The sequence below is a fragment of the Staurois parvus genome, unplaced genomic scaffold (assembly GCF_062004578.1).
Source record: "Staurois parvus isolate SC_StPar_1 unplaced genomic scaffold, SC_StPar_1.0 ptg000264l, whole genome shotgun sequence".
Taxonomy (NCBI): Eukaryota; Metazoa; Chordata; class Amphibia; order Anura; family Ranidae; genus Staurois; species Staurois parvus.
This window is the reverse complement of record NW_028318060.1, coordinates 10,837,515-10,856,504: the sequence shown is the minus strand read 5'-3', so window position 1 is coordinate 10,856,504 and position 18,990 is coordinate 10,837,515. Positions and strand designations below refer to the sequence as shown.

Sequence of the window (18,990 nt, the reverse complement as noted above, 5' to 3'; positions counted from 1 at the left end):
TACTTGTCATACAAATATACATTTGAAATCACTACTTTATTATTTTTTTGCCAAAAACATGATGTGTGTCACGCCCCTCCAGCCTGTGCCTTGGAATAACAGAGAAGTGAAGCATCAATCAATCAAAATGTTAAAATGTCACCCCCATTGTGTTTAACTGGTTAGTGGACATGGAGGAGGAGGAGGGAGGAAGTGGGCTGTCATTTACCACTGTGTATACGCCCACATGTGTGACTCTATAGTCACATGGGCTACTCAGATGTGATAGGGAGGAAATGCTCAGCATAAAAGCACACTGAAAACTTAGCTTGTGCACTAGCTGCCTACATTGCTGTGCAAAATCCTCAACTGCATTGGGGACATGGACAGAAGGGGGAGACAGAGAACTGCAGGATCGACCAGGTTTTATACAGAATACAGAAAATGAATCCCACAGTGAATAAGTGAATATAAACAGCATGTGATATAGCATTTAATGATAGTTTTTAATGATGTGGGTTTAATTACTCTTTAGCCACTTGACAACCGGGCTATAGCCGAATGACAGCTACAGCGTGGTTGTCCAGTTCTGGGAGGGCGTCATATTGATTGCATATCAGTGCAGCCCCGAAAGTGCCTAACAGTGGTGACCATCAGTGCCACTCATCAGTGCCACCCATTAGGGCCCTTTAGTACCGCCCATCAGTGCCACCCATCAGTGCCACCAGTCAGTGCCATCAGTCAGTGCTATCAGTCAGTGCCACCAGTCAGTGCCGCCAGTTATTGCCCATCAGTGCACATCAATACCGCATATCAGTGCTCATCATTCCCACCTATCAGTGTCTATCAGTGCTGCCTATCAGTGCCACCTCATCAGTGCCCATCAGCACTGCCTATCAGTGCAGCCTCAACAACGCAGATCAGTGAAGGAGAAAATGTACCTTTTTGCAAATTTTTATAATAGAAACACAGAAAACCTTTTTTCAAATGTTTTGCTCTTTTTTTTGTTTATAGTTCAAAAAATAAAAAACCCAGTGGTGATTGAATATACCAAAAGAAAGCTCTATTTGTGTGAAAAAAATGCTAAAAATGTCATATGGGTACAGTATTGCATGACTGTGTAATTGTCATTCAAAGTGCGACAGCGCTGAAAATTGGCCGGGGCAAGAAGGGGGTATAAGTGCCCGGTAGGCAAGTGGTTGAGAGGGAAAAACACTGTTTGGTCCCTGTATACAAGAAATGTGAGGCCTTATCCTCAGTATACAGTTTGGTGTCAGTTTGTAAATGTACTTAATCTTGAAAAAAAAAGAGAAAGGCAACTAGAGGAAATTATTAATCGAATTAATGGCTAAGAAGGAGTTTTTCACTGGTAAAGTAAATTTAATCAGGATTTATAATGGGTTCTCAACCTTTATACAGGACATGAATAGATAAATATACTGGCTTCTAGAGAAGTAGACTAAGTAGTTTCCTTTTTTTATTTCTATTTTTGACTTACCACATTCTTTATCTGTATAGATGATTTATTATGTATAATGCAATGTTTCATTGTGCCATTCAAAGCTGTTCTAAATAGTTGATTTTATTCTGCTTTTAGGTATTAAAAATGCAGATGAAAATGAACTGAAGGAAATTGCTACGGATCCAGATGATGTTTATGTGTTCAATGTCCAAGACTTCAATCTGCTCACCAACATCGTTGATCCTCTCACAAATAATTTGTGTAACAGTGTCAAGGGTGGCGGAGGTGAGTTGTACCTTTTTAATAAGCTGTGACATTAGAGGTAATAGAATCAATTGCAGTGGGAATTAATTGAACACTTTTTTCTTCGATTCCAAATTAATTGAATGGTAAACACCAGGCAAATAGCAAAATCCACTGCCAATATGGATATATGGTATCTCTTTTACTTACTGAATGATTTGTGTTTTGTCTATCCACTCCTGAGATTTACACAGCCCTTCTGCGCTCTGTATGTATGAATGGACATATAGAGCACAACTTGCGCAACGGATCAAATTCAAAATCCTAACGCTGACGTACAAAGCTGTCCACCATACTGCCCCGAACTACATCACTGACCTAATATCCAAGTACCGCCCAGCATGCACACTCCGCTCCTCACAAGACCTCCTTCTCTCTAGTTCCCTGGTCTCCTCCTCCCATGCCCGCCTCCAGGACTTCTCCAGGGTGTCACCCATCCTCTGGGACTCCCTGCCCCAACCCATCAGATTATCACCTACTCTTCTCTCCTTTAGGCGCACCCTGAAAACCCATCTCTTCAGGGAAGCCTACCCCGCCCCCTGCTAACTTGCCTACCTCCTCCACTCTTCCTACCATCCCCCACAGCTATCTCCTCCTGTGCCACCATCCCCTCCCTCCTAGATTGTAAGCTCGAAAGAGCAGGGCCCTCGATCCCCTCATGTTTTGCATTGTATTGGTATTGTTCTGTCACATGTTCTGTTCCCCTCTGTAATGTACAGCGCTGAGCAAACTATTGGCGCTTTATAAATACTGTATAATAATAATAATAATAATAACTCGGGAGCAAGCCTGCATGAGTACTCGCATGACTTGCTATTGGGGGCTCTCGGCAGGGGGATAGGCCAGGACTGCCAGCAGGAGACCCAAAAAAAGAGGGTCGGGGCTACTCTGTGCAAAACCATTGCACAGAGCAGGTAAGTATAACATAATTGTTATTAAAAAATATTTGCCCTATAATCATTTTAACCACAATATGATGCATTGTATATGAATTATCTTGTCCTCATATCAGGAGGGTATGAGTGGGCTGGGAGGACAAGATCTAATGACTCTGCATGGAGCTACTTCACCATCCAGAGATCTTTGAAAGTGGGATCACAGTCAGGGACACATGGTGGGCATTATATAGCTTACTACTCCCTGACTTGTGATCGCAGCATCTGGTAGAGGTAAGTCTTCAACCAACAACTTTGTTGGTGGCTCTAAGATATGAATGAATGCTGAGCACCACAAAGGAAGCTGATGCAGGATGATGTAAAACTGTTTGTCACAATAAACCATGTCTTTTGAAAATCCCCACCTTTGATTATTTCCCCCTAACTTAAAATGGCTAGTTGATTCTGTGCTTCCTCCCCAAAAGCCAAAGGTTTCCATTTCTTTCCTGATTATCAGTGGTTATATCTGAAGTGCTGAAATATTCTGTAGTAATTTACAAATGGGAATTAAAGGAAGGGACCTATTTTTCAGAGCTCAAAGGGTTAGTGCGCCTTTACCAAAAACTGCCTATGCAGGTAAAAGGCACCTGTATAGAAAAAAAATATGTGAAGCTTTGACCAAAGTTTAAAAATGCCCTTGCTATAGATTTAGGCCATTTACGTCCTTACCAATTCTGGCAGAATAACTTCCAGAGATGGCATCAAGATGGCGTCATCCTACCCAACCTTATTGCTAGGATGTTGCTAAGACACGCCCAGCCAGTTCAAAGCCCTCTCATGCTCTCTCTCACTATTGTTTTTATCTACTTTCTCCCCTTACCTATATAGTTTTTTTTTTGGAAAAGATGAACTAACCATTTAATGTGTAGAGTACTAAGATGGACAGTAGGGAAATTCATTGATAGAAATGCTGGGAATACTTTACTGTGACAAGGGGATTCAAAACCATGATTTGATCAAATCAGTCTGTAAGTGTTTATGAATGAATACATCAGAAGTGATCTGGCCAAATTGATATGGTCACAGACTGCTTTTCTTTGGGTATATATATAGCACATGAAAAGCATTTAAAGTGCGTACAAAGATAATTGTTCTTTATCTCACACACCTAATTTTCTCCCTGCCAGACGTAACTTTCCCCTTTGTACAATTTCTCTCACTTACTTACATTACCTATCCTGACCTTGAGGCAGTCTGTGTTTATGGCACTCCTTGTTCCCAGGGAATACTCTGTAGAACAGCCTTAACATGCTTCATGCACACTAAAGTCCTTCTATTTTTATGACAACATTGTTTTCAGTAAACTAAAAATATGCAAGTTTCTGTTTTATTTTGATGGCATAGATCAATCTTTAGAATGATTTCCTTATTGAATTTTAACACAGGTGACCTGGAAGCCCCTTCTGACTTAAGAACATCGGAGCCCACTCCTCGTTCTTTTAGAGTGTCATGGGTCCCCCCATCTCATAGTGTGGACAGATTCAGAGTAGAATATTATCCAGTATCTGGAGGCAGACCTCAAGAGGTGAGTTTAAAATAAACAAATTACAGTGCTTGAATGCGATTACATATTTAATTTATGATAAACAAGATCCATGTATGTAATTTCTAATGCATGCTTCACCTGTGTGTACTTTTTTTAAGCCTGCCTGCACTGGGAAACCTATAATTGGTTTGCTATTGCTTGAAATCCTTGATTTGTGTGGACATGCAGTACTTAGTAACATAGCATAAAGGACAATGTTGTGCAGTGGCAACTGGCAATCAATCAGAAACAAACTTTTTAATAGCTTTGAATGGGTAGATAAATTGCTGTGTTGGCAGCCTGCATGCCATTACTGTTTTTAGTGTTTTGCTAAATAGACCCTGTAGGCTTATTCAGAATCCATTAAATAATAGTTTATCTGAGGCTACCTACTTTGTTAAACCCAAGCAAATGCACTCATTATTTTTCCATAATATATTAAATATCCCTTACCTGTTAAAAAAAATGTCAAAAATACCACCAAAGTGTTGGGTGCTGGCCTCGTCTTTAAGTCATAAGAAAAAGAATGTCAGAATACTTTCATCATTATACATTTATTTGAGTCTGTTTTTTAAATTTGGTTTTCTTCTGTAGGTTATTGTTAGCAGAAATGACAGAACAACAGTGCTGGTTGACCTAAAGCCCGAAACAGAATATGTTGTCAAAGTGTATTCAGTGGTAGAAGGAGAGAGCAGCGAGCCACTGGTTGGCCAAGAAACAACATGTATGTTTTTTTTTCTTCTTGTTGATTTAATCATATATTAAAGAATATGTAAATCCAACATTTTATATTCCTGACATGTGCCTGCTGTACCATGTACTTGTATGAAAAAGTATCCTATTCTCTTTGTATTGCTTCCTTTGTGTGAAATCCTTGGTGTTCCTGTCAGTCCCTCTGTTTTCCTATTAAAAACTGACCATACTAAACAGGAAATACACTGTGGTCAGTTCAGTAGCTGTGCTAGGAACTCAGCCTGCTCTCCTCCAATGCTCAGACTTCTGCTCACAGCACCCCCTCCTTCCCCTCTCACAGCCATTCACTGGGAAGTTCACTCTGGGGATAGTTGGCTTGCTGATTGCAACTTCACTTTCAAAGTGAACAGGGTATTTTCCTTTAGTGTAGGCTTGACTAGTACAGGTTACAATTTATGATAAAGTGATATTGGAAAGTGTGATCAGAAAAATAAGTGGTGTTTTCCTCTAACACAAATGTCACACACCCCTTGGAGAAGTCATGAGGGACAGAGTGACACAGATTGTTCATGTTTAGAGACCTCTTTCAATCGACTCCACATTTACAGGAATCAAAAGTAACTAAAGTACCACTAAGCCAGTTATTCATAAAGGCAGTGAAACTGAATATATGCTTGGTACGTTCTACATTTGGATCCTTCCTCTTAGTGAACAGGGAACTCTCCAATTCCATAATGATCCTTGCCATGGAAACCCTTTAGGGATACCTGTCATAGAAGAATATGGAGGCAGTCATTACTGGTCTCTCCTTTTGAATATGTTGGTTGCTAGCCTGTCATGTTGACCAAATGTTTTAAGTCATTGAAATGGAGCAAGTAGGACAGGAAGCAGAAGATCAGCGATGGCATCACACGATTTTAAGGTTTACTTTAAAGAGTACATATTTCATAACATATTAAGCCCATATTCAGGGTGGAACATGTAATATCGTCCTGATTACCTGTTTTGACAGCTAGCGGGGGATCTTCTCCCCTGCTAGCTGTCACAATTTAAAAAAAATGTGGCTATGTTGGGCTTCGCCCACATGGCCGCATCACTCATTCAGAATATTCTGTGAATGGGAAGCTACAAGTTCTGACAGCCTTTGCGGCTGTCGGCCTGTAGTTCTCAATGAACTACCATGTCGCTGTGCTCATCGCTGGTGCAATGCCTGTAAAGCTCCCAAAACAAAAAAGAGTAAATGCACATTTTGTACCTCTGAAAAAATGTGCATCTATTATTTTTTGTTAAAAGGTGAACTTATCCTTTAAGGATTGTTACTGTCTACAATGTTCCTTTTAATATTACATTTTAGGACCATGACCCATAGGATAGTCAAAGTGATATAACATCTCAAATTGCATCATAATCCCTATGTTTTGCACTTTTACTTTGATATGTGACCATTGCAAACTATGAAAACTCGCCAGAACACCAGTTTTGTGTAGTTTTGCTTACTTTTATAATGAAAGTTAAAAATGCACTTAACCACTTCCCGACTGCCTATATCTGTTTTAGTGGTACGAGGTGGGCGCTCTGCGCAAAATCACATAAATATACGTGATTTTGCATTTCCTTTTTTCTCTATCATTGGCTGCCAGAGATGTTAATCACTGGGTCCCAGCTATTGATTCATGGCCAGAACTCATGACAGTGATCAGACAGTGATCTGTTGAGTAGCTGACAGGGGAGAGATCTAAGTGTAAACCACACAGATCTCTCTCCTGTACAGCAGGGATGTGCTGGTTTTTATCTCTGTGCAAAGCAGAGAGATAGAAAGCAGCACGTCCCCTAGTAAAACAGCACACAGTAAGCACTAAACAGTACACAGTTAACCCTTTGTTTGCCCCAGATGTTAACCCCTTCTTGCCCAGAGTCATTAGTACAGTGTCAGTGCTTTTTATTAGCATTAACCACTATTAGTGTACCTGAAGATGTCAGTGGCAGTTAGTCAGTTCCCACCCAGTGTCAGTTAGTGTCAGAATGCCCACTGTAGTTCCACTATAAGTTGCTGATCGCCGCCATTACTAATAGAGAAAATAAATAAATAAAAATTCCAGTATATATACTGCCATTTGTAGATGCTATAACTTTCACTCAAACCAATTATTACAATCCCTTATTGGGATTTTTTTTACCAAAGGCATGCAGTAGAATATATTTTGGCCTAAATTTATGAAGAAAATAAAAATTTTTTATCGGGTGTGTTTTATAGCAAAATGTTGTCATTTATAGTGCAACCCCCCCCCCCAGTAATAATCAAATACTGCCAAAATAAAGCTTTATTTGTGTTAAAGAAATTATATAGATTTCATTTGTGTACAGTGTTGCATGACCACGTAATTGTCAGTTAATGTAGCACAACGTTGTATAGCAAAAAATGGCCTGGTCATGAAGGGGGGTAAATCTTCCAGAGGTCAAGTGGTTAAAGAATAATTTGTTTCTTATTGTTTGCTGATAAAAACATATTTTTTCTGCAGATAAGCTCTTACCATGCAACTGGTTTTCTTTATAATAAATAACATGTTTAATGAACATTTTCTTAAACTAGACTGCATCTGTAAAGTTGACAGCAGCATAACTTTCAATCAACACCACTGGTGAATACCAGCAGTTTCACATTCAGAATTATTTTTATGACCCACATAAAAACTGTTAACTTTTCCCATTGTCATTTGCTGAATAAGAATATCTCCAGATTCTAAATATCTTAGATCACTGGCTTTATACACATTGCCACATGTGGAATTCATTTCATCATGTTTAAAGCGAGAAAATCTATTCAGCAAGAAATAGTTAAAGCATATGTTTTGTGATAATTAAAACCATATTGAATGCTTCGAACTGACCCATGTCATTGACCTGACAAAGACAACATGTCATAATATTTAATGATGAATGTACGGGAAAAAGAAACAGACAAATATTATGAGGTCATTGTTGGCCTGTGTATGAATCATTGCTATGTACAGCACCAACCCACTCTCTTCACTGCCTTTGAGGCATAACAATTTGGAAAGTTAATGTTTTCAAAAGGGCAAAGAGGTATACTTGAAATGGAGTTTCAGTTTCAGCTTATACAGAAGCACACACATAACAAAATATGGGATTAAAATACAACGTCATAAAAAACTATTTAGCATCCAACTGCCATAAATTGAATATGATCACAGGGTTGCCCTGGACCAGGTTATGTCAAATCCAGCATGGTTTTTCAAAGATGCAGCCAATTCTAGACTGTCTGATTGGCAGTTCTGGCACAGACAGAAACGCTGGTAGGTCTGAAATGATTAGTGGTTTAGTAAGAACTCCAAGCTTTGGTCTTCCAAAGTTTTCTTTTCCTCAGTTAGTTTTTTCTTTCTGTTTTCGACCAATGAACTAGTGCAATTTTGCATATAATTTTTTCCAGATGTATATACTGTATATACAGTGGATTTTAAGGTGGTTTATTATCTGAATTGTCACTTAATTTTTTTCATAAACAATAAAATTTTTGTGAATAGCATAACAATTATAAGAAGCAGAGACATAACTGAAACAAGTTTTGTCATTTCACTTGATCAACGTGGAGCTAGTTGAATCTCAGACCCAGGATGTACATAGGGCCTCAACTTCAGCCTAAGTCAAGATTAAGTTCCTCTTCCTCCATACTTTCACATTCAAATGGAGAAAATAAAGGTTCTGGATATTGATATTTGAAAGACAGAATGGAGGAGGTAGGGTTTAAAGTAAAACTAAAACCAAAACATTTCTTTCTATTTTAAAGTATGTAGTATGGAATGGGGAATGCGCTTGTCATTTTTTTTTCAATCTTTGCCCCATTGTGGAGATTTCCCATCACTTCCTGTCAGGGCTGGGACAAGAGGTGGGCGGCTGCCCTGGGCACTGTGGTATCATGTGAGGTGAGGGGGGGCAGCGCATACAGAGTTCCTACCTAAGGGTGACAGGGGTAGTGATGGTAGCGCTACTACTCCTGTCAGCTTAGCGCTAGAGGAGACAAGCCAGATCTGGAGAGGAGGAGAAATCTGGGAGGAGGGGCGTGTTGTGCTCTCTCTCCCCTTCAGCTCCTCCTCCTGCCACTGCAGCTCTTCTGGATTAGGACTGGTGGATCACCATTGTGCAGTGTTTGTTTAACTTCCCCCTTTTTCTCCCAGCAAAGAACATGGGTAGGGTGCAGGTAAGCAAACACTGCACAATGGCAATTGGGCAGCCAGTGGCATATCTAGTGCAGGGTCCCTATAGCCCTCTATAGCCCGCCTATAGTGCCTGAATTTTTTTTGGGGGGGAGAGGAGATTTTTGCTGACACATAATGCTGATACATTTTTTGAAGGAGCTGATTGACATTTTCACCCTGGGTGCTAGATAACCTTGTCCAGGCGCTGCTCCTGTTCTGTAGACACAGGAGGAAGTGAGAGAAAATCTGAAGGAGCTTCCCATGCAGACAGTTGTCACTGGAACAAATGTCTCTCCTGGAAGAATTCCCCACTATTGCTGTTCTGATGGCAATTCAAAATTTTGGTCTCTACCTCACTTTCTGTCTCAGAGACATTGGTTACCTGAACAAATCAAGACTGTATCTCCCCAACAGGGACAGACACGTAAAAACCTGACTAAAATGAAAGATAGATACATTTTAGTTTTGACTTGAAAACAAGCTGAGACCTTATGCATATACTAAACTAAGGATCTAAGGGGTTCTACAAGGACACAGGGGTTGATTTGAAGACTTACAGAGATATTTACAGACACAACAAGGTACTTGCAATTAATCAATTTTTAGTCTTTAGTGAGATTTACCGGTACTTTGAAGAAAAGGATCCAGAAGCAGATTACATATAAATAACACAACTTTCCTTACCTCAACAGTGCCCATCCCTTCTGTTAGAAACCTTAACATTTATGACATTGGAACCACAACAATGAGAGCAAGATGGGAAGCTGCCAGTGGAGCTACTGGATATCATTTGTTATATGAGCCTGTCAATGCAACTGTTCCTTCTACAGAGAAAGAGGTGAGGAATGCTGGTTTGCCAGCCAACTTAAATACAATATCAGAAATCAGGGCATCTGATAATATGATTAAGAGAATCTTCTTCCTTGAATTGTTTTCATCTGAGCCATTCTCCTCTTCCAGGAAATGTACATCCGGGAAATAAATTACTGTCTGGCTGAAAATATTAAAAAAAATAGATAAAATTAGTGTCCTGTTCTTTTGTAATACATTTGGTTGATTACGTCAACAGCCCTTTTCTGATCTAGCAATACTAGATTTCCATATGTGAAAGATATTGGGTATGTTTAATTTTGAGAAACAAAAGTCTGCATGCTATGGAAGATGCAGAGTGCTTGTGTATTCCAAGTTCAAAGCACTTCCAATTTTTAGCTCGTGGTTTTTGTCAATTTTGATTGTGGTTTGTCAAATCTAAAGTCTAGCCAGTCTTGGCTGATTTGTATGTATATGTTTGTATAACATATTCTAAACAGTTTTTTGTTTTTTGCAGATGCGTGTTGGCCCATCTGTTACTGATGTGCGGTTGGAGGAATTATTCCCTAATACGGAGTATACTCTGACTGTTTATGCACTTTTTGATGAACTTACTAGTGATCCACTCACAGCTCAAGAAGTCACATGTAAGTGTTGAAGTGTGAAGGTTAGATGTTAAAAAATATTTTTGATAAACTAAAATTGCTTTATGGCTGCATGCACACTAGTGGTATTTAAAGCGGAGTTCCAGTTGATTTAATAAAAAATAAAAGTCAGCAGATACAAAAACTGTAGCTGCAGCCTTTTAAAATACAGACACTTACCTGTCCCACGATGCAGCGGTGTCCTCACCATGGCTGGTTTTATCGGCCGTCTTCTCTCCCTGGTGCTGGCATCTTCAGTGTGGCGACAGCTTGCGGATTCACAGTCAGGTGCCCACTGCACATGAGCGAGAAGTGCTGCGCTTTGTGAATGGTCCCGTAGTCTTCTGGGACCTGTCACATGTCCCAAAAGACTACGGGGAGGGAGACGGGGAGGACAACATCCGCTTCCCATCGCCTAGACAATTGCAGTGGGAGCGGGTACCTGTCAAATTTGGGTACTGGCTCCCCAAAGGTGCCAGTCCTTAACGGGGAGTGGGGGACATTGTATTAAAGTGGAACTTCCCCTTTTGGGTGGAGCTCCTCTTTAAGTTCCTAGAAGCTGTTAATAGCATTTCTTTCTGCTCCTAGAAGCTAGATAGTGTTATCCTATGTGTCCCTGCACACTACTTTTGGCTATTAGCAATTTTTGAGCTTCAGCTTCTAGGAACAGAAACATTTTTTTGGAGCATTTTTCCAGCAGAAAAAAACGCTAAATGCTAAATTTTTCCAGCAGAAAAAAAACAGATTTTTTCCAACGCTTTATTTTTTTCTACATGTACTGTAAAACCTCTACTAAACCGCTACTAAAATGCTATTACCAGCGTTTTTTATCCAGCATTTTTATCCAGTCTTTTTTGAGCTTAAAAAATACTAGTGAGACCGGAACCTACAAATTGAGCTTGATACTCAATTTTAAGATGTGAGCTGTACACTAATCTTTTGAATGCATACCTATATCTAACCAATCATAGAAAGCATCTTTTGAAAAATAAACACTTTAAAACTTATAGCCTCTAGCCATATCGTATGATCATAGCTTAGATTGTTCATATGTTTATCTCTGCAATTTTAATGTCTAACAATAAGGAATATGCACCTTCATAACTTTTTTTTTTTCAGCTGGCCTCAATGTCCTAGAGTTACATAGTTAGGCTCAGTTCACACTACCCAACTCCAAAGTTGTGTGATTTTCAGTGCAACTTCGGAATTCGACTTTGCTATGATTTTTTGTTTTTTTTATGGTTGAACTGCATGGACTTTTGTCTTTTTTCAGCCAGACTAAATACAGTATGTATCTATGACTTTGAGGTGACTTTTGATACAACTTTTACACTCTCTTTCACTGAAGCTGTATCAAAATCAGATCAAAGTAGTGCAGGAACCTTTTCTGAAGTCAGAGGGGTTGATCTACTAAAGGCAAATATGTTGTGCACTTTGCAAAGTGCAGTTGCACTCTGCAAGTGCAGTTGCTCCAGAGCTTAGTGAATGAGGTAAGGCTTCACTTTGCAAAGGATACCCAATCACGTGCAAGGAAAATAAAACATTTTTTTGCTTGCATATGATTCGATATTGGAAATCAGCAGAGCTTCTGCTTAGTTACTAAGTTCTGGAGAAACTACACTTGCAGAGTGCAATTTCACTTTGCAAAGTGCACAGTCTATTTGCCTTAAGTAAATCAACCCAAGAGACTTCAGCAGTGTCAATTGGAACAACTCTCATAGAGATACATGGCATTTCACATGTCCTGTAACTTTGGGTCTCACAGGTCAGATCCTAAGTCGCAGGAGTGTGAACCGAGCCTAAGACAATTCATTCTTCCTTATATTGTGTTTAGATATTAAATTGAATTCACAAGAATTACTTAATCAGCTAATACATATGAACTAAAAGAAAGGATAACTGGTTGCTTGTCCAAACAATTGACAAGCTCCAAGGAGCAGGGCCCTCCTATCCCACTTGTATTGAACTGTATTGTTGCTGTATTGTCTCCCTTTATATTGTAAAGTACTTGGCAAATTGTTTGCTGTATATAAATCCTATATAATAATAATAATAAACCCTATATATATCCTATAGAACCATTTTCACCTCAGCTTTCCTGGCCAAAAAGGTTAAAAGATAATCTGAGCAATGTGTCAGTTTTGTCAGACTTGTCAAAAAAGGTTTTTCAGTACCTGGTAGAATACCATGCAGCAGAACAGAAGATATGTTGCATTTCATTAGTCTTGGAGCATGTCTCCTGTTTTATTACTGATCCATTTTCTATTTCTTTCATTATCTTTTTGTAACATATTTTTGAAATACGGTTTTAGTATACTAGCTATAGACAAATCATTTTTAAATTTAATTTTGAATAGTTGGAAGTGTTAGAACCCCATGTGAGGTTTTTATTGCTTTGTGTTTCCCTAACAGGGATATTTTACTTGTTTCCTATCCCCAGAGGCACAACAGGAAGTTAAAGTTTTACTAAACCCAGGACCCTGCATTCACTATATCTGATCTCCCACAGAAATGCAATTATTTTAGTAAATAGAAACTGCTAAATACCTTTTTTCATCAGAAGTATATAGAAGTCTTTAGAATCCTATCAGTGTCCAGATGAGCACAGGTTAAAGCTTGTAGGAGGAGTTTTCTTTCTCCTCTGACTGTCTTTTGAGGCTGCATGACCCCTGAGCCTCTGTTCAGATAATGCTGATTGGCGCTGTGCCAACTACATACACCCTCCCCCCCAAAAAAAAAACCTTTATAGCAATACACATCAAACTGAGCATGTACATTATGCCTCCAAGGGTTCTGTGCTATCAGCAAATGGATTGGGGACAGTAGAAGAAGGGGAGGATCAGAGAAGACATGATCAAACAGCCTTTTTTCCACAATACGGAGGATTAACCCCTTAGGTTCCACAGTGAATATAACAAGCATGCTTTACTGTGCATACAGACTGATATTACTTTTGTGGGTGTAGTAACACTTTAATAGAAATCTTTCCAAAATTTGGTGAATCCCAGCTCTGACAGCACTCTGACAATCACAACATTTTGGATTTCCCTTTTAGTTACAATGGCTTCTGGAGAAAATGGTCAGCTTAGATATACCAAAAGAGGACTTAGCAATAAAAACCCTCTATAACTGGAGCTATACTTCAAAATAAACTAGAATGTTACATTGTGAGAATGCCACTGGAAGATACAATACTGTATATTAACATTTTGTACCATAGAATATTTGGTAGTACTTTTCCTAACTACCTGTGATAAATCTTACATCTAAGAAAATAAACTGAACTTACTCTTGGCTACGTTAAACCTTGGAGTGTCATTAAACTATAACAGGATATCCTGGCTTCTATGGTATAACTCTACATTCCCTTTTGTTTCAGTGCCAGTTCGAGGAGTTGGAAATATAAGACTCAGAGATATTACACACAGTTCTATGAATGTATTTTGGGATCCTGCACCTGGAAATGTCCTAAAATACATAGTGAGATACAAAACAGAAGAAGAAGAGGAATACAAAGAGGTAACTATATGTGCAGGACAGTCATTACCTATCGACCATGATTTATTCTAGTCATCATTCATGAGAAAGAGAGAGAGAGAGAGAGAGAGTATACTGTATATTATGGTCAAGCAGTAGATAAATGAGGTTTCTAAAACAATCCTTCACCATTCTGTTATATCATTATGTTCCTTTTTTGACAATTAGTACATAGAATAAAATAAAGTGCTTGTTTCATCTTAAGCCCAAAAATCAGTAACATACTTACAAGGAAGATCAAAGCATAACAATACTTTATAAAACATAAAACAAAACAAGGGACAGAGAGACAGAGAGAGAGAGAGAGAGAGAGAGAGAGAGAGAGAGAGAGAGAGAGAAAAAACATAGTGTGTTCTATAATATACTAAGTGTATATTATGTGCCATGATTTGTTGATAACCTATATTTCTCATGCATTTCACAATTTTAGGTTGAAGTCGATGGCAAAAGGACAACTACACCTTTAACTGACCTTTTCTCACAAACTCTGTATGATGTCAGTGTCACTGCAGTGTTGGATACCGGAAAATCCCAGCCACGAAGTACACAAGGCACTACAGGTGGGTTTCAATACTTTGTAGTTCCAAAGAGCCACTTAAGTTCAAACTAGACTGGTCCTACTTTAATAATATGACCTTTTGACTAATGTATCTGTATCAAGTACTGACTGTATCCGCTACTAACTGTATAAAGTAAGGCTGTTTGTAAAGAAGTGACATTTTTGAAAGCTGGACAACCTAATTATCCATCATTTGATATTACCTAGCAATAATGCAGTAATCTAAGTGATGTTATGTGTTACAAAATGACACTTTTAGTCTTACTTAATTAGGCAAAATGCAAAGCCATGATCACTAATCAGAATTTATCTTTCAGTCATCTGGCTGGAAAAATCCTGTATTGTATTGGTTGCTGTACATTATTATTATTATACAGGATTTATTTTTATTGCAAATACACTCACGGGCCACTTTATTAGGTACACCTATTCAATTGCATGGTAACACAAATTGCTAATCAGCCAATCACATGGCAGCAACTCAATGCAATTAGATCAAGACTACTTGCTGAAGTTTAAACCGAGCATCAGAATGGGGAAGAAAGGGGATTTAAGTGACTTTGAATGTGGCATGGTTGTTGGTGCCAGACGGGCTGTTCTACTGGGATTTCCACGCTCCACCATCTCTAGGGTTTACAGAGAATTGTCCAAATAAGAGAAAATATCCAGTGAGCTGCAGTTGCGTGGATGAAAATGCCTTGTTAAAGTCAGAGGTCAGAGGAGAATGGGCAGACTGGTTGATGTGACATTCAGATGGTAGGGTCAAAATTTGGTGTAAACAACATGAAAGCATGGATCCATCCTGCCTTGTATCAGCAGTTCAGGCTGGTGGTGATGGTGGTGGAATGGTGTGGGGGATATTTTCTTGGCACTATCATGGTGTACCTAATAAAGTGGCCAGTGAGTGTACTTTTTTAAAATTTGACTGTACTAATTGAATAGGGTGTCCTTTTATGAAACAGAGATCAGCGGCGATCCTGAGGATCATTGCTGATCTCCGATCATTTGTGGTTTAGGAAACAGATGATCAGCGGAGAACATGTTCTCTGCTGATCATCTCAGCACACAGACGGCCAGTGTATGAAGGAGCGATGTCAGCCCTTCACTGGTGATCTGTGTTCTCCCTCCAGATTCTCCAGCTCAGAGCTGAAGAATCTGCGGTAATTTACCACTGCTTAGTAAACGGTGTTTGACTGATCCGTTACTGTAATCTCGCAAGATTATAGTAAAAGCAGCCGTTTTCCAGCGTTGAAAGCGTTTGTAGATCACTTCTCCCTTCATTCGGAGAACTGATCTACACCACTTCATAAAAAGGCATTCAGAGGAGAACTCTCTCCTCTGAGAATGCCGGAGAACTGAGCAGTGGTCATTTACCGCTGCATGATAAAAGGACACCAAAGTTTGAAAATGCTTATGGCAGGACACTATATACCTGATTAAATAAATATCACAAGATATAATTAAACAATTAGTGATAGTAAGGCAGGGTTCTTTTCTTTAATAAACACCAGCTATATACTAATCTGAATAGAATGCACACCATATCCTACCATATGTATTAATTCAGTTAGTGTTTATATTATGTGTTAAAAAAGATGAAAAAAGAACATATGTGCACAATTAAATGCATACAAAATCATCAACAACAAAAGGATTATTACTCATATTTATCTTCAATAGATGTTTTTTTTTTGCAATTTTCATTGTATACCATTGATTTGCTTTGTTTATACACCATGGGTAATGGTATATTTATCCTCATTTAAGCAAATTGCTGTAAGTTTTTTGTATGGCTAATACTGTATATGTACTGATTCCATTACTACAAATGGCATGACTTGCATTCTCTTCTGATTAATATTCAGTTGCTAAAACTTAATTATAATATTTAGAGGAGCCCCTCTAGTCTGCAAATCTAGGTGATTAATAATGGCATTGGTATTAAAGTCTATTGTTTATTTTGTCAATAACAACATATTGTTGAATATTTTTGAAAGGTCTTTGTATGCCTAACTAGTCTAGATTAGGCGATCTCTGGAAACCTATCTCTTCAGGGAAGCTTATCCTGCCCTCAGCTAATAATGGAATCTTCTACTCGTCCAACCAGTCCATCCCCCACAGTTACTACCTTTTGTACCACTAGCCCCTCCCTCCTAGATTGTAAGCTCCAAGGAGCAGGGCCCTCCTTTCCCTCTTGTACTGAACTGTATTGTTGCTGTATTGTCTCCAATACATATTGTAAAGCGCTGAGCAAACTGCTGGCGCTATATAAATCCTGTATAATAATAATAATAATAATTACTATAGTTAACGGCTAATATCTAGTCATATGGGGGTTTATTTACTAAAACTGGAGAGTGCAAAATCTGTTGCAGCTGTGTAGGGTGGCCAATCAGCTTCTAACCTCTGCTTGTTCAATGCTGTTCAAAAAAGCATGGGTACTGATTGGTTTTTATGCAGTGCTACACCAGTTTTTGCACTCTACAGTCTTAGTAAATCAACTCCATGATGCGATAATATGAAATACATAGATTAATGTCCTTATCCATAAAGTAGCTAATTGTTATTCTATTTTTAATGGGAATAGCTCCAGTGCCAGCACCAACCAACCTCCGATTCTCTGAGATAACAACACAAAGCTTCCGTGGCACTTGGGACCATGGAGCACCTGATGTGGCATTGTACAGGATAACTTGGACACCTGTTGGACGGCCAGAACTCAAGAAAGAGGTAAAAATTTGGTTTCAACGGAGAACAAAATTGAGGCAGTAGATCAGCCATTAAAACATAATTATGTGTTGCAGACCATTGTGGATGGAGATAAGAACACTTTAGTATTTGAGGAGCTGGACTCTGACACCCCATATGATGTTTCAGTTACTGCTGTCTACCCTGATGAATCTGAAAGCGAGGACTTGATGGGCGTTGAACGAACATGTAAAGATAGAATTTTTGTTTAATTTGTTATGTTTACATTGTGCTTAAAATTTTGATTTTACTAATCTATTTATTTTTTGTTTCTAGTACTTATTACAACTCCAGGTAAGTGATTTCTCTTTTTGCTTTCATTGTCATTCATTATGTGTGCACACTATACAATGTTGTATAAACAACTACATCTCTGAAATAATTAACATTAATTGTGACTTATGATTCAGTCTATAGCTAAAAGCAAAGATAATGGCAGTGTTAATTTGTTTAGTACCTTTATGGGACCATACTTAAATAGGGGTGCTTAATGTGAATTGCTGAATCGGTTTAGTCAGACTTCTGGGCACCAAGCTCTCTATATAGCAGAACAGAAGAGTAGAGATTATTGGGCTTTCAGTAGTAAAAAGTTCTGTTTTACTACATGGAGGGATCAGAGCTAAGCTGGAAATCATACTAAAATTATTCCACTTTTGTTCATAAATAACAATCCTCCCAAGCTAAATGAAATACAAGTGTTTTGGAAGCTTCTTGCTGATTTTTATCTATTCTGTCCTGGCAATATAAAGTCATGATACTCCAGATACTTTCCCAAATTCAATGATAAGTTGGAAAATTTGCCTGCTATAATAATTTGATAGCTCACTGTTTACTACATAATTAGAAAAACTCTGCATACTTAACATCCATGTAGCTATAGGGGAAATAATCAGCAATTAAATGAAGTTCACTGCAGTAAACCTAAGGACAGAGCTGACAATGGCCAAAGTTTTACTTCTGGTTCTAGCCAGGCCTCACTGACTTAACTTCAGCAATACAACACAAATGTCTGCTTGTCTTCAGCACAAGAGACATGCACAGTTCATGTAAGGTATGTACAGTACCCACAGTTAAAAAGTCCAGTTTAAGTTGTTTGGCAGCTTCCAGCATGCATGCAGCACTCAGACAGGTGTGTCCTCTCCCAAACTCCTACTTCTCCTCACCCAGCACTAGGAGCTCCTGTCTTAAGTGCTGCTTCCTGAGGGCTGCTTAACTCTGTCGGGACTGGAGTCCCCATAATTAGGAATGGAGGTTCTTTCCCAACAAAATATCTTTCTGAACCTCCAAAAATTTCAAGGTCCAAATAACCAATTACTAATACAGGGAGAACTGCAAGCTGGTCCTCTCTTTTATGCACAACTATCGCAGAACCTTTTCACCTGCGTGGGTTAGAACCCCTGAGGGTTCATTGGGACCATGACCCAAATATGGCCGACACCTAGCAACTGTCCAGGACCCATCTTCGAAGTCCTGTATGCTATGTAAAACATTAAAAATAGGTGCTTATACTGTTTAAAATCCAGTAATACACTGTCTCACCCTGCCCTGCACATGCTTAGTTGCTCTCTATTGTTTGGCACT

General features: G+C 38.8%; 1 protein-coding gene across 4 annotated transcripts in view; it reads left to right on the top strand.

The window, feature by feature from the left end:
• The window catches only part of COL12A1 (collagen type XII alpha 1 chain), a 252,311-nt gene that overhangs the window by 115,652 nt on the left and 117,669 nt on the right, over positions 1-18,990 (top strand). For all 4 annotated transcript variants that reach the window (XM_089681387.1, XM_089681390.1, XM_089681388.1 and 1 more), the window contains 10 exons: positions 1,577-1,726; positions 4,065-4,204; positions 4,799-4,928; positions 9,804-9,949; positions 10,439-10,568; positions 13,945-14,084; positions 14,533-14,662; positions 17,249-17,391; positions 17,466-17,598; positions 17,686-17,703. In XM_089681387.1, the coding sequence (XP_089537513.1) occupies positions 1,577-1,726; positions 4,065-4,204; positions 4,799-4,928; positions 9,804-9,949; positions 10,439-10,568; positions 13,945-14,084; positions 14,533-14,662; positions 17,249-17,391; positions 17,466-17,598; positions 17,686-17,703 (1,260 nt within the window). The remainder of the gene's footprint in view (positions 1-1,576; positions 1,727-4,064; positions 4,205-4,798; positions 4,929-9,803; positions 9,950-10,438; positions 10,569-13,944; positions 14,085-14,532; positions 14,663-17,248; positions 17,392-17,465; positions 17,599-17,685; positions 17,704-18,990) is intronic.